At 35.9% G+C, this 16155-nt stretch overlaps 2 protein-coding genes across 2 annotated transcripts; one reads left to right on the top strand and one right to left on the bottom strand.

The window, feature by feature from the left end:
* Positions 1-491: 491 nt before the first annotated feature.
* LOC119992712 (protein ALP1-like) lies at positions 492-1782 on the top strand. Its single transcript, XM_038839504.1, has 2 exons — positions 492-1248; positions 1316-1782. Exons 1-2 carry the CDS (start codon positions 492-494, stop codon positions 1780-1782), a joined length of 1224 nt encoding a protein of 407 aa, XP_038695432.1.
* A 3517-nt stretch (positions 1783-5299) lies between these two features.
* Positions 5300-7148, bottom strand: LOC119993844 (valine N-monooxygenase 1-like). Its single transcript, XM_038841129.1, has 2 exons — positions 6131-7148; positions 5300-5974 (listed from the first exon to the last, which is right to left on the bottom strand). The coding sequence occupies exons 1-2, from the start codon at positions 7130-7132 to the stop codon at positions 5345-5347; spliced, it is 1632 nt and encodes a 543-aa protein (XP_038697057.1). The 5' UTR covers positions 7133-7148; the 3' UTR covers positions 5300-5344.
* Positions 7149-16155: the final 9007 nt, after the last annotated feature.

The following is a 16155-nucleotide window of genomic DNA, read 5'->3' as shown; positions in this document are numbered from 1 at the left end:
CTATCCCAGTTGTGCAACCTGTCCAGCCATTGATGCCCGTGGATCCTTCATATGATGCCTCTATTAAGGCCCTGGTTGATATGAACATAGCTGCTGAAAATCCAGCACTATTTTACTTTGCTGTCCAGCTGTTTAATACCAACAGTCAGAGACAACTTTTCCTTGCATTACCAGAGAGCGCACGACTTGGTTATATTGAGCTACTATTCAAGCAGCATGATGGAAAAGCTCCAATTGGATGATGTATTCTGGGTTGAGATCAATTATTTATACATGTAATTTAGTTGGTTAGATGAACTTGTTAATGTCATTGAAGACAAATTTCGATTTTCAATTTATGTATTGGACAAATGCAGTTATTTTATGTTATGTGAACTGTGATGATTTTATTCATCTTTTAAGTACTAGATGATTTTATTTACAACTTACTTGGTAATGAAATGACTTCATATGACATCTTACATTAATTTCTATTTTTCCAGGTCGCAGCGATGAATTCAAGTTCAAGTTCTAGTGATGATGATGACGGTGTTGACCTATCACAGATTTTGTTACTTCATTTCCTCAAGCGCCAGTTTGAGGATAGAGGGTCGATTTCCCGGTCACGAAGAAATATGCAATGTAGAACCTGTACCTTAACAGGCCGTGATTGGGTGGCAGATGTACTTCAAGGTCATCCAGTTCGTTGTCATGAAGCATTTCGAATGCCGGTTGAGGTATTCCATGCTTTATGTGGAGTTTTACTGGATGATTACGGATTGATTGGGTCTGATAATGTTGGCATTCTGGAGATGGTAGCGATGTTCGTATCAATCTTGGGTCATGCTCAAGCAAATAGGGATATACAAGAGAGGTTTCAACACTCGGGGGAGACAATCAGTCGCCTTTTCCACAAGGTATTGCTAGCAGTATTGAAACTATCTAAGGATATCATTCAACCTAGGGGCAAGTCATTGCATGAAACGCCAAGGTATATAAGGGAGCATTCCAAAATTTCATATCGTATATGTTTCAAGGATTGCATTGGGGCACTGGATGGGACTCATATTTCGGCAATGGTCGGACCAGAAAATAGACAAAGATATATTGGGAGAAAAGGAGTTGCCACCCAGAATGTTTTAGCTGTGTGTGATTTCGACATGATGTACACTTATATATCGGCAGGATGGGAGGGATCGGCTCATGATAGTAGGGTACTGGAACATTCTCTGCGTGTTGAGCGTATGAAGTTCCCAAAACCGCCACGAGGTGAGAATTACGTGTGATAAGTTGTAAACTTTATTTTATCACAAGGATATTTATAATTTTTTTTTAGGAAAATATTACTTGGTTGATGCCGGATATGCAAACAAGACAGGCTTCCTTGCACCATACAAGGGCGAGAGGTATCATGTTCCTGTATTTCAGAATGGAGCACCCGCTTCAGGACCACGTGAAGTATTCAATAAGGCACATGCTCGGCTAAGGAATGTCATCGAACGAACATTCGGAGTGACAAAGAAGAAATGGCGGATCCTGAATGCAATGACTTCGTATGACATTAAGGTACAGGCGATGATTGTGATAGCATGCATGGCACTTCACAATTTTATACGCATCCATGCTGTCAATGACGTTGATTTCAATGACATTGGTTCTACGTCTACTGGGGGCGATCATTCGGTGTCGGATCCTGTCCATGAAGTTACGGATAATGGAGTTGATGAATATTTGGTCATTGATGATGCTAACATGGCTCAGTTTCGTGATATGCTTGCCGATCAACTATCTAGCGCAATATGAATAATTAATATATTAATTGTATTAATATGATCGTAAAGGGTGTGAATTTGGACATGTATTTATCAATATATATGAGACTGCAATGTTGAATGAGTTATGGTATTTTTTCAATTTTTTTTAAAATTTTTTTTTATGAAAAAAAGTTTTTATTATTTTTAATTAATTATGCAGTGTTTATAACTTATTTTATGATTTTTTATTACTATTATATAGCTTGAAATAGTTATGCCCCTCCATGTAATTTACAAGACAATATTAAGACTTTATATTGTTTCAACAAAAGTGTAACCAAACACCTAACAACATTTCAATAACCATTTATACTACCATATATTACAATCATTTATTATCTACAATATATGCTACCATATATGCTAATGATAAAATTATACACCAAACGGAGCCCTATTTGGATTGTAAATAGCATTTATACTACTTCGTAGTGCCCGTTTGACATACATTATATGGCAGTAATTTATGGTTGTAGTATCATATATGGTACTCATGAACCCAACAACAATATATTGACTCGCCTTCCAAAGCATTTTCTTGACAATATATTACCCAATTTGCAATTGTCCTCAATTCAACCATTTTTTGACAATTTCCTAACCAAGTTACTACTTTACCCTCAAAGTTGCCCTAAATTACTAGTATACCAGAGTCCATTCCACAATGCAGCCCAATTCACGCGTGAATGACAACCATTAAAAAAATATGTCTTAATTTATGTTTTAATAAATACGTGTGAAATTATTTGTTCATTAAAAAATATATAATTATTTTTTATGTACTTAATAATGCTATCATTAGTTTTATAATGTATTTACAATTAAATTTGCTATTAATTTAAATATGTTACCACTTAAATGCATAATACTCTGGAACGTAATTTGCACAACAATTATAACACCATATATGCTATAAGCAAAAGATGCATCAAACACCTACCAGCATTTCAGGAATCATTTCTGCTACCATTTATTACAACCATTTATCATCTGCAATATATGTTATTATCAAAATTGTCCACCAAACGGACCCGTAGTATAAATGCTACCAAATAAACTGATCCAAACGGGGCCTAAATGGCCTCAACTATAGGGACTGCACATGACATTTGTCCTGCCTAGAATTCTCTTTCCATTCTCATCTCCAAAATCCACAAACGACCTCTTAAAGATAAACTTCTCTCCTGTATGATAATTTTACTTTCCTATTTTTCATTTCATCATTTGGTATTTGAAATTGTTAAAACTACCACATCGGTAGTTATTGGAATATAATCCAACATATACGGTGGGTCTATCACCTTAACACATAACAATTGATTTTCTACCTTTTCAAAAAAAAAAAAAAAAAAAACCTATTTTCTAAGTAAATTTTGGACGCCGATAAAGCCGGGCCTCCTAGCCTAATCTAGGGAGAACAAATGCGTGAGGATCCATTGAACCCACAACGTTTGTAGCATTCCCTGTCAAGTTTAATAAGAGAAATACTTTCATAATTTTTCACGTTTGTAGCATTTCTATGGACACTATAAATATTGTCCATAGAAATGCTTGGTTGGGATCTGTTTCTGTTTCACGTTTGTAGCATTCCGTGTCAAGGTTTTTCTTGAATGCTTGGTTGAGGCTTCTATGTACTTTGAACGAGGAAGAATTTAGTGATCTCATTTGCGTGGTTCAACTAGATTTGAAAGCGAAAGATTGGACCCAAATTTTTTTTGTTTTCCAAATCCAAGGGGACCTGGGCCCTCCTGGTCCCCTAGCGGCTCCACCCCTGATGATATATAAGCTTATTCAAGTCTCTATCATATATAAGAGGTTTTTTTCTTTAGTTAAGTGAGTTGGGTATTGACTCACTTGTTAATTAAAGAGAAATAAAGTTATGCGGATCCGAGGTACTCATAGGAATCAGATAATCCAAAACAGACAATATCTATTATGTGAGTAGTGCTCGGGATTTTCAACAAATATATGAGGATGGATTTTTGCGTGGGTCAATGACCGGTGATGATAAAGATCAAAACTTGGTCTCCTTAATTTCTGGTGTTTCGTGGTGAAGCAGGGCTCCACGTGGGTGATGGCCTGTGCTGGAGGACGTACGGTGCAGTTGTAGGTGTGATAATCGTGGCTGAAACTTAAAGAATGGCCTTTGATTGCAGCTGGTGGTGACACGTGCTTCTTTGTTGCAGAGAACTTTTAGTAATAAGCTAGTCTGGACAAACCCAAAATCGATTTCGATGTATCTTGTTCAAGGATAAACTAGAACAAATTATCCCATCACACTTTCAGGGGATTGAGTTTTATTTTTGCCGAAGAATATATATATATATATTTTTTTTTCTTTTTAAATAAATAGTTATACTTCCTAGATGTTTTTTTAATGACTTATATTTATAGGCATGACATTTTTTTATTTTTGATATCTGACTTGTTTGGTCAGCGGATTTGGAGATGAGAATGGAAAGATGATTTCAAGAAAGACATTTTTCTGACATTATCATTCTTTGCCAATGTTTGAATCATATTGTTATATTACTTTCCTGACATCATTGATTTCCTTAGCCATATTTATTTAGAGTAAAAAAATACAATTGTACGATGGATTTAAATTAAAAAACGATACTTTAATTTGAATATCTAAATTAAACATAAATAATAGACAAAGAAATATAAAATAATTTTTATTTTTATGTAATAATATTTAATCAATGAAAAATAAAATAACATAAAAATTGACATATATAAAATACATAATTGTGGGCTATGGTCGAGTTTATGTGTTTTTCAAAATGACATCATAAGCATTTAATTAAAGACAAGTGAGGATTTCAAGGATTCTTCCCTTTTTGAGAGGAAAGAAAGAAAACCATCTTTGGAAGGAATGTCACTTCCCTTAGAATCATAGATTTCAAGAAATCTATCAACCAAATATAGGAATTCCTGACAAAAGAAAAACTCTTATTTTTGAAAAAATTGGATTTCGCGAATCTAGCTTTCATTTTTGTTTTGGTGGGTGAACCAAACGACACAATATGTAAGTAAATCTTTCAATACATTCTTTTTCCTTTATATCATGAATGACGGAATGAGTACCTAGAAATTGATATGGGGGATTTTTATGTTCATGATTTGATTTATTCATATATGTTACGATGTTTAACTACTTATGGATTAGATTTTTGTACTTGTCTAATTGAATGTCATTCTTTCAATTTGTCTTTCTCATTAGGTTTATTTAATAGTGAATAATAGTATTAACAATTGCACGACAATAGTGTATATATATATATATATATATATAAAGAATTAATTTCATACATAGTGTTTTGTTAAAACTTTTAAAATTTATATTTTTGTTGGCATTTCTGCCTCATTGAGCGGACTCCCAACTAGTAACGTTATAAAGAAAAAAAGAAATTAAAACAAGATGGACAATTAATTAAACCATAAGAGACACTATTGTTTCTTTTCATGTATTATTTATTTATTTCTTTGAAAAAGGCGTTGCTAGCTCGCAACCACACATATACATATATCAACTTTGGAAATGATTATTAGTTGGATGTAGGGTATAGATGCGGAGCCAAACGAGGCTTAGCAGAAGCAATGAGTGGATTGGCCAAGAGAAGCTCGTTCTCAGCCTCGCTAAGATCAAACCCACTAGCACCATCTGGTAGTGTCCAATCAAAGCACTGAAGAAGTCTCGCTAAGAGCATAGTAGTCATACAAGTTCCAAGAAGAGCTGCAATGCAACCGCGCCTTCCAGTACTAAACGAGACAAACCTCAAATCATGCTCCGTCAGCATTACATCTTGTCCCTTCAAGTGTCGTTCAGGGTCGTATTTCAGTGGATCCTCCCAGATTTTTGGGTTCCGGCCTAGCCCATATCGACTCAATATTGTGTGGCTTCCTTTTGGGATGAAGTAACCAGCGACAACCGTGTCTTGGATTGCCACGTGTGGCAGGTTGAATGGTGCAATTGGGTGGAGCCTAAACGACTCCCTTGCACATGCCTTGACGTAGTTGAGGTTTGCTATGTCGGATTCTTGCACGAGCCTGTCTTTTCCGACCACCCTATCTATTTCTTCGATTGCTCTTTTAAGCAGTTCAGGTTGGTTCATCAGCTCTGCCATCACCCATTCAACAACGTTTGATGGATTATCAACCGCTGCTAGCATAATCTCCTGCATCAATAAACAAAGAAAACAAATTATTTGTGTCATAATAATAATAATGATGATGATAATAATACACGTAGCATTGTAGTGTCTCTATATAAAACAATGAGTGAAATTGAAATAATCATACATATGTACAAAACCTTTCATTTCTAAACTTACAGCGGCTTGATTCTTGACCTCATCTGGAGTGAGCAAGGGTTTGCCATCACTATTTTTGAGAGTGATGAAAACATCAAGAAGGTCCTCCATCTCCTTCCGTTGACCAGTCCTCCATTCTTCATATCTCTCATCGACTATAGGATTTTGATAATCCCTAACTGTCTTATTAGCATCCTTCGCTATTTGTTCTTGTCCATCAAGATTCAACCCTCGCAGAAAAGGCAAGTAATCAGACACACAAAATGAGTAGACATATTTAAGTGCTGTGAAAACTGCCTCAACATGCTTAATCTCGTCAGGGCCAGGTCCTCCATCCTTCATTGGCTCCCCAAAATATCTCCTACTAAACAAAATCTTCCTTACCACATTACCACAGTAATGCTGTGTTGCAGTTCTTATGTTAACAACTTTGTTGTTCTTGTATTGGTTATGGACATAGAACACAAGATTGTCACTCTCTTCAGCTCTTTTGTCATGAAGCCACTTGTGCCTTGCATGAGAAACAATCTCGGACACCAAGATTTTCCTCATTTTCTTCCATTGTTCAGTTAAAGGCACAGTGACTGCCGTCATGTATCCACCACTTACTGCATGTGCCGAGACCGAAAGCGGCCGATCGGCGAAGTTTGCGTCCTGTTTCTTAAGCATTTCTCGGGCGATTTCTGGACAAGTTACAGGTATGATATTGGTGTTTCCAAGACGAATGCAAGCGATGTCGGTGTTCATGTCCTTCATCATTTGGTGTATCCATCGGAATGTGGGCTTGAAACAGAGCATTTCGGGGATGTTCCCTAGAATAGGCCATGGAGTTGGTCCTGGAGGGAGTGAAGGGCCCTTGCGAACCTTTCTGAATGACGCCCTTTGTTTGAGTTTCAAAACACCAATAATGGTGACAAGGAATACGATGATTAGGGCTTTGATGTTGGTGTTTGTGGTGGTGGTGGTGGTGAAGGTGGAGGTAGGGATGCTAAGAGGAGTTGCAGTTGTGATGTCAGTAGTCATATTGTTTTGTCCTAAAAGATGCATGTCTGGTGCTAACAAGAGAAGGAATGCTAAGTTGCTCAACATGCTTGTATTTGTCCAGGTATATATAGGGGGCTGGTCATATATAGAGGACTTAAAAGTCTCTTCCTTGTTGGGAATAACAAATTAAAATGACTAAATTGTATTTCTTACGTGGCCACGTTTAAAATACGTTGAAGTGTGGTTGATTACTTGATTTACCTTCTTAATTTTGTGTGATGTGGAAATAGTACTTACTTTCCTGAGTTGCGGGGACAACAAAAGTAGTGGCCGGCCACGATTTGAGGACAAAAGTACGTCAAATATTGCGCGCGTGTTCAAATTTGTTCCCCTACGGTTTGGTAAAAGAAGTGCATAGTGATTTTCCTTTTGTGTATAAGAGTTTTACTTCTGCTAAGAATTCTTATATCTGGTTGGGTGAAATCGTTGGAATATAGAATTACAAGGAAAGCTGGATTCATTTCAAAGGGAGAATTCTTCTTTCCTCCCAAAAAAGGATGAGTTCTTGGAATTCTCACTTATTTTTAATTAAATACTTATAATGTCATTTTGAAAACCACATGATTTCGACAATATCTTACAATTATATAATTTAAATCTGTCATTTTTATACTACTTTATTTTTCATTGAGTATATATGATCAATGTTTTAAAAATCAGATTTTATATTATTTTTATAATTTTTACAGTTTTAAATTTAGATATTCAAATTAAAGTGCTATTTTTTAATTTAAATATGTCATGCTATGTGAAATAATTGTAAGTCTTACACTAACCAAACAAGGCCAATGAAATCAATGATGTGAAGAAATTAGTATAAGACTGTGATCCAAGTATTGGCAAGGAATGAGGATGTCAAGAAATAGAGTTCTTGAAAGGTCAAATGCCATGAACACCCCCTAGGAATTATGTCATTTCGATATGCACCCCTTCCTTTTGAATTTGAAATATTTACCCCTTATATTTCCTTCTGAATGATTACATATCTGTCTCATGGAAGCTATAATTTATTATCATGCGAGTTACATGACTCTCTTTTTTCTTTTTCTTTTTTTAAATTCAAACTTGCAAATGTGCTGGACATTTCCCAATTGTTCTTTCAACATAAAGAAAGGGTGTTTAGGAACAGGAAGAAACACGACGGTGGGTACCAATGGGCTTTTATAGGGAGAAAGACGTGGAGAGGGAACTCATCTGTGAGAGCTGGTGGAGATTGAAGTCAAAGAGACTCTATTTTGAGTCAATATTGTTTCATTTCGAGTTTTGTTTTTCAAATTATTAAGTTAAAACCTTTTTATCATCCATCGCTCGTCAAATAACAATCAATTGATGGAGAGACCCACGATACATGGGAGGTAAATCTTTCGAATTCAAAAGAAGAGTGTGCATGTCTAAATGGAGTTGTTGGGGGCTGCTTTACATCAAATTACAGCAGCCCCTGCTATAGCAATTTTAAACATTTATATTATTTTTAAAATAATAAAAAAATTATATATGTGTAGTATTTTGTTTAACGAATCTAACCATATATTTTTTGTTTGAAACAAAAATCAAATTCATCGGGAAAAAGACATAGAAAGTTTTAAGTTTATATCCAACGGTTCAGAATTGTTATATCTTTTTTATGTTGAATTTGATTTTTGTTATAGACAAATGATATATCATTGGATTCGTATAAACGATCAAATTACAAATATAGTTTTTTTGAAATTTTAAAAAAATTTACTCGAGGCTATAATGGAATTATAGCGGGGGCTGTTGTAAAAAAAACTACAAATTTCGGGAAGGACAAATGTCATGAATACCCCTTACAGTTAAGATTATTTAGATGAGTTATTGGGGGCTGCTGTACAAAAAACTACAACAGCCCCCAATAACTCATCTAAATAACCTTAACTATAAGGGGTATACATGACATTTGTCCTTCCTGAAATTCTCTTTCCATTCTCATCTCCAATTCCACAACCCAAACCAGCTCTTAAAGACAAATTTCTCTCCTGTATGATTGCTTTACTTCCCTACTTGTCATTTCATCATTTGGTATTTGAAATTGTTAAAACTACCACATCGGTAGTTGTTGGAATATAATCCAACATATAAGGTGGATCAATCATCTTAAGACATAACAATCGGTATTCTAAATAAATTACTTAAGAAGAACAAATCCGTGAGGGTGGATTAGACCCAGAGCGTTTGTAGCATTCCCGATAACTTTAATAAGAGAAGTACTTTCATAATTTTTCACGTTTGTAGCATTTTTATGGACATTATAATATGTGTATTGTTCCGTGTGTTTCTGTTTCACGTTTGTAGCCAAGTTTTTATTCTTGAATGCTTGGTTGAGGATTTTACGTAATTTAAAAAAAGGATGAATTTAGTGATCCCATTTGTGGTTCAACTTGATTTGAAAGGGAAAGATTGGACGGTCTACAAGCGACGAAAGACGTGTTATGGCAAACATTGCATGGACATGATGACTTATAGGTTGAAGTAGCATATACGATTTTAATATGACTTAACATTGAATGGAACAACTATTCAAATATGAGAACGGGAGATAGTCTGATTGATCAGGTTGTCAGCAGGAGGTTTGGGATTTGGGTAGTTTTCCATCTGTTGTAGTAGCCTTCATGCCCCTCAGGCATGACTTAGCGTGTGTGTGGCCTGTGAGCCTTTAAAAAAAAAAAAACAACTATTCGAATATGACTTAACACTCTTAACATAAAAAAAATAAGGATAAATTAATCAGTCAAACTAATTTTATTTCCTTTTCTTTTTTTATCCATCCAAACATCATAGAAGGAAAATTATTATTCCTTCCCTTCTCTTCCCTTCCCTTCCCTTCCCTTCCCTCCCCTCCCCATCTCTTATCTCCCCTTTCCTTCCCTTCAAATCCCTAAATCCAAACACACTATAAAGTGAGCATATAGCTATCCGAGAGAGAACTCCAAATACACCATTTGATAGTTAATGACTTAAGCATCGGAGATGTCCCCTTGAGCACACCCTTGAGTCCCCTATTGCTTACATGTTCTCCTGTGCAGGCAATCCTCGACAGAAGCGAAGATAACTTTTTATTGCAAAACATGTCCTTTACAAACAATCAAAGATAATAGAATAATATAATGAAGCAATCAAAAAATAGAAAGAAGAGAAGAAGAACACATCATTTACGTGATTCGATAATTTGTCTATGTCCACGAGTGTCTACGGCTGTTTTCAATATATGAATTTCAGTTGTACATTCGGCTAGGGTTTTAACATTTATATACCAACTACCTAGGTACCCAAAAAATACATTTATACCCCTTATATACCAGTTACCTTGTACGCTACGCTCCCCTCTCGCAGAGTTTCCCCTTTCCTAAAGCTTAATTTAGGTATTAAGTAATACTTTTACTATGAGCCATTATTTAACACTTTTAACGTCAGGCATACCATTTGATCCGTCATCAAATCCAAGGACGTCATCACCTATGTCAGAAAAATTCAATATCAATGGCACAAAACTTGGAGCAAATATGGAGGAGCTTTCTTTAGGGCGACAATGAAGAAATTGCACAACATTAAATTGACAACAAGTTACTAAGGCTAAAATTCTGGAGGAACGGGTATTGGGAGTATTGTAGATCATAAAATCTACAATCAATTTGTTATCGTCGATCGAGACCTATGATAACCCTACAAGATCGAAGAAAGTGTCGACTGTGAAACTTGAACACCGGTGTGGTGCCGGTCGAGGAAGCTCCGACGATCAAGTCAGTCAACGGTGGAAAATATTCTAGTGAGAGAAGTGAATAATTTTTAGAAAAAGAGGGAGAGAGAGGTATCAAGTTCTGGAGAGAGTGAATGAGGATGGGTCCTCCTCTATTTATAGTTTTTCAACTCATGTGACTAACATGTGCTGACCGTATGAACGGGCTTCCACCCTTGAGCTTTGGTTGGGCCACCGGCCCAAAATGGGACTTACTTGGCATCATGGGCCTTGGGCTTGATGTGTATATTCCTACACTTGATCCAATCGTAGGCCTTCGCCCCTTTTGGGCTAGAGTTCATCCATTTTTATGAAGAAGACAGCAAATGTGTTATGACGTCACTCATACCACATTGAAAGTCTTCATTTTCAGATACTTCAACCGATTTTCTAAGTAGATTTCTTAGGGAGGACAACTTCGTGAGGCAGTTATTGGAATATAATCCAACATATAAGATGGGTCAATCACCTTAAGACATAGCAACCGATTTTCTAGGTAAATTACTTAGGGAGAACAAATCCATGAGGGTCCATTGAAATCCAGAGCATTTGTAGCATTCCCTTTCAAGTTTAATAAGAGAAATACTTTCATAATTTTTCACGTTTGTTGCATTTCTAAGCACATTATAATGTGTCTTGTTTGGTCTGTTTCTGTTTCACATTTGTAGCATTCCCTGTCAAGTTTTTTTTCTTGAATGCTTGGTTGAGATTCAACGTACTTGAAAAGGAAGAATTTAGTGATCCCATTTGTGGTTCAACTAGATTTGAAAGGAAGAGATTGGACGGTCTACAAGCGACGACACATATGTGTCATTGCAAACATTGCATGGACATGATGCATTGTCGGTTGAAGTAGCTAGCAGACCATTTGAATATGACTTGACATTGAATGCAACTCTTATCAATAAAGAAGAAGGTATTCAAAATTTATCATAACTGGGTGTGTGTCCACACTATGCACGTTATGTACGAACGCTGAAGAATAAGGTTAGTGTATAAGAATAAGGTTCTATGTATTACAATGGAACAGTGTTACACTCCAAGTTTGACCATAAATGGTTCATCACTATGATTTACTACGAATCCAATGACAAAGTAAGTGACGTAATGATAATCATCATTATCAATTTGATTGTCATGGGCATTCATTGCTTGGAACTTATGAATACCCATTCCATTACAACCCCATTCAGTAAACATTACAAATAGTACTTGCATTGCTTAATAGCACATTCAAGAAACGGTTTAGATTAATTGGGATCCTCACAGTTAGTATCACTCCTTGGCAGAGTAAAATCGGGTGCTCTAATTTAATAACAGCAAACCTCTTATGTAGGTGGTATAAACTTATTACCATCAGTTGGCTACTTGGTGGTTCCAAGTCTCATATGCTCATTGGAAAGCCTGACAGTTTCAGCAAAAATCTGAACTCTTGATCGTATCTTTATCATCAATCTGAAAGGCGGTGTTTCAAATAGAAAGTCCATTATAATTTCAGAATATTTTTTCTCCCTTGGACAAGGATTGTTGTACCTCAAAGTTACAACAAAACGTCAATTTGTCCAAACTTTCTAAGTAATGCACGGCCAATCTTGATAGTATCTTCTTTGCTGAGGAAAACTCTTTCAGTATCAGAATCTTTACACTGTAATCCTCCATCCATGGCAACAATTCTGGGAACATCATTTTATTTCGATAAGAATTTAGAATATGATATTCAGAATTAATGAAAAAAATAAATAAGAACTGTTACATAAATTGTAGAACTCTTGAACCAATTGATTAACAACGGCACGATTCTCAATTACCATCACATACGATATCAATTTATAAATATTATAAAGCTTAATGAGAAGTGAATGAAAGAAGTAATTATAATACACAATCCAAGAAAAACTTGAAAAGAAGTGTGAAGATTAATTTGAAAGAATTTTATTCAAGCTGTGTAAATTTCTTTTGCCAAAGAATTAAACTAAATGTATCAAAGAAGTAATGTCAAGTAGAGGTCGCACAGAATAAAAAACCAACCTGTAGAAAAGCCCAAGTCAGGCCGGGTGAAGCAATCTAAATAGTCTCTTAAAAGTAATACGTAGAAACATGTCAAGCATGGGAAACAAAAATGATATTTTCTCGCCAATTACTCAAGAACAGAGTTGCTGAGTTCGGGTAAAAGATTTATGGAGGATCACTTGCATATGCATAGAAGAAAGTTAATTAATGCACTTAAACCTTGAAACATACCTTTAAACAAGGAATTTTGATAGCCGCCCAAATCACGAAATCATCGAGACCTTGACAAATAACAGCTGCAGACCAACTGCTAAAATCATAAATTTTAAACCCGATCCGTGCATCAAACCGTCAAGACTGAAGGTTCAAAGGTTTCGAGATTCAACCGTTACGAGAGAGATTGAACTGCAAGTTTATTAATAAAATAATAAATATTTATATATACACTACATCATATATCCTACAGACTATAAAATTTTTTATATCATTATTATCTCTCTTAACCAATATTATTAGTCGGTGGTGTATTATGATAATATTGAAGTAACACGTGGATAATATTGAATATTACTCCTCTCTATCAATGACTGAAGCAACATCCAGAGAGAGAGCTCACTATACCATTGGGCAACAACACAGCAAATGGGCACGCAACCTACAATATGTCGATCGAATGGTATGGCCAAATAATTGATCGACACTAACACAAATATTGCATTCGACAGATTATAAAACGTACGGCTCTGAAAAAATAATTACTCTCAAAGACAAGAATCTTGACTTCAAGAGTAAGGGACAAACTGCATGGATCAAAAATCATCCACATGCAAATCTACACTACAAGACCCACGAGAGCCTCAATCGATAAATACTAAACCACGAGAGCCCAAGTCACCTGGCCTATGGCCCAACATCCAGCCAACACTACTACACCAACGGAGAGTCCATGTCGAGCTCCAAATGCCCAAACAAACTGACAACTAGACCCACGAGATTCTAAAGTCGAGCTATGAAGAGACACATGAGAGTCTTGAGCCATGTCCAAAAGGCCCATGAGAGCCTAGGCAATCTACAACGAAACCCAAGAGAGCTTCGGTCTACAATAGGGCCCATTGAAGCCAATCGACATATTGGTTAGGAGAGTCCAGTCATATGAGCCTACAAAAGGGCCCATCATACTACAAGGCTCAAAGCCCACAACAGCTAGGAAGCTCCCTCAACATCTCTTAGGCCCAATCAAAACCCAAGGCACATTCATCGGGTTGACACGTTCCCCTCATATGACTCAGACCCCTATAAATACATGAGGTCTTAGCCTCATTAATCTCTCTCAACTACTTGATATCTCTATCTCCCTCTCTCTCTCTAAAAGTTTTTCACTTCTCTTACTATAAATTGTCCCTACCGTCAATTGACTTGACCGTCAGAGCTTCCTCGACCAACATCACACTGGTCTCCAAGCTTCACGGTCAACTTTTGGTGTGATCTTGAGAGTTGTCGAAGGTCTAGATCTACTTTACAAATTGATTGTAGACTTTTGAGTCTACAACATTTATTACTTCTCACATTTTATAATTTTTTATTTTTAGTGTTATTTTTTTTTACTTTTAAATGTATAATTAATAGATAACCCAACAAAAATTTCAGGGTAGCAACCCCGGCTTAACTTTGTCCACCTTGGCATAAAATTCTTTGTCTACCCCTGCGATGCCCCTCGTATGATGATCTGGCTTCGCCCCTGTATATCATATCTCCTACACTGATGTTGTGTACTAGAACCGATAGGATGAGGATGACTAAAGGAAATTTGCCATTTCAATCTCATATTTTATAGGATTCTCTCCTCTTTCGCCCATAAAATATTTTTGCCGACTTCTAAAGCAAGTGAAAAAACAATGCCTCTCTGCAAGATTCATAATTAAAATGTTAATCTATGAACATTAACAATTAATGTGCTTTTCGAATCACTTTAATGAACATAATTAATGAACATTAACCAAATCCCAAAAAGTTAAAAAACCCACCATCACAAAAAAGAAAGGTGACTCTATAGCCACCTCCAACTATAAACTACAAAAGAAAAAAAATCATCAGTAGTACTAATGGACCAACTCTAGTATAACTATTCAATAAGAAAGTTAATGCTCATGATCAACATCAATTCATCAAATTAAATTCCTTGTCAAGCAAGCATTATCTTAATCAAAGAATGTTCATTTCCAATGATACATGTCTACCTCCTTTAATTTCTTCTTTTTTATCTTGGTTAACAATCAATCATACTTGTCTACTCTCTTTTATAGCAATGTTGGGCCCTCAATTGCATGCTTGGTTATAATGCTTCAAATATGCACTCACTCCATGGTTAGGGCCCCTAATAGGGTTGGCCTTGGACAAATCCAGCAAATAATCTAACCCACTTCACTTGAAAACTCTTCATACTCAGCTTGAATTTATGGTTTACATTTAAAGATACTAAAAGGAAGGGGACCTCTTGATTCCTTTCATGATTTTAATTATCAAGCAATTCTACATGCTTCTATAATGGTTAGCATGTTCTTTATCTCATTGAACTTGAATGAGTTCCACTCCCATCAATCAAATCTCTATAAGCTCTTAGTACTACCATGTAGGTCCCTTTTGTTTTGTAAATTAATGCTTATTCTAATCCTCAACATGTATCCTTTCCAACTGTAATATCTCATCTACAAATTTCCTTTTTGGGAGATTTTGGGTCTACAAATGTAGGACACAAGAACAAGCTGTATACTGCCCTTGGCTAATTAACAATTTTGAGACTTACTGGGTGTTTGAAGCCAAATCACGGCCATCAGGCTCACTGACCTTTATTGTTTTCAGGGTTAGAGCAGCAAAATCGAAGGAGTTTTAGCTGAACAGACCAGAGTTTCATCATCGAATGTTCGGCCAAGGTGTGATTTTTGACCGCAACAAAACCGAATCAAAATTCAATAGGTTTAGTTATAGTTTTTTTTTCAGCTAAATAATTGATTACTATACCAATGTGAATTATCATCAAATGGGTCAACCCCATGGATGTTAATGATACTAGTAATACAGGAATTATATATATACACAAACACACACACAGCTTCATAATAGCCCCAATATTGTGGACCACATTAGGGGCACACCATTATGATGGTTATTTAGCATGTCAGTTAAAGCTTTAAGCATCTTAGTTTCTATTTATATGTGATAGCTGTGTTTAGGCTTTTAA

The sequence above is a fragment of the Tripterygium wilfordii genome, chromosome 23 (assembly GCF_013401445.1).
Source record: "Tripterygium wilfordii isolate XIE 37 chromosome 23, ASM1340144v1, whole genome shotgun sequence".
In the NCBI taxonomy this organism is placed as follows: Eukaryota; Viridiplantae; Streptophyta; class Magnoliopsida; order Celastrales; family Celastraceae; genus Tripterygium; species Tripterygium wilfordii.
The sequence above is the reverse complement of the archived record's forward strand: the minus strand, read 5'-3'. Positions and strand labels throughout refer to the sequence as shown.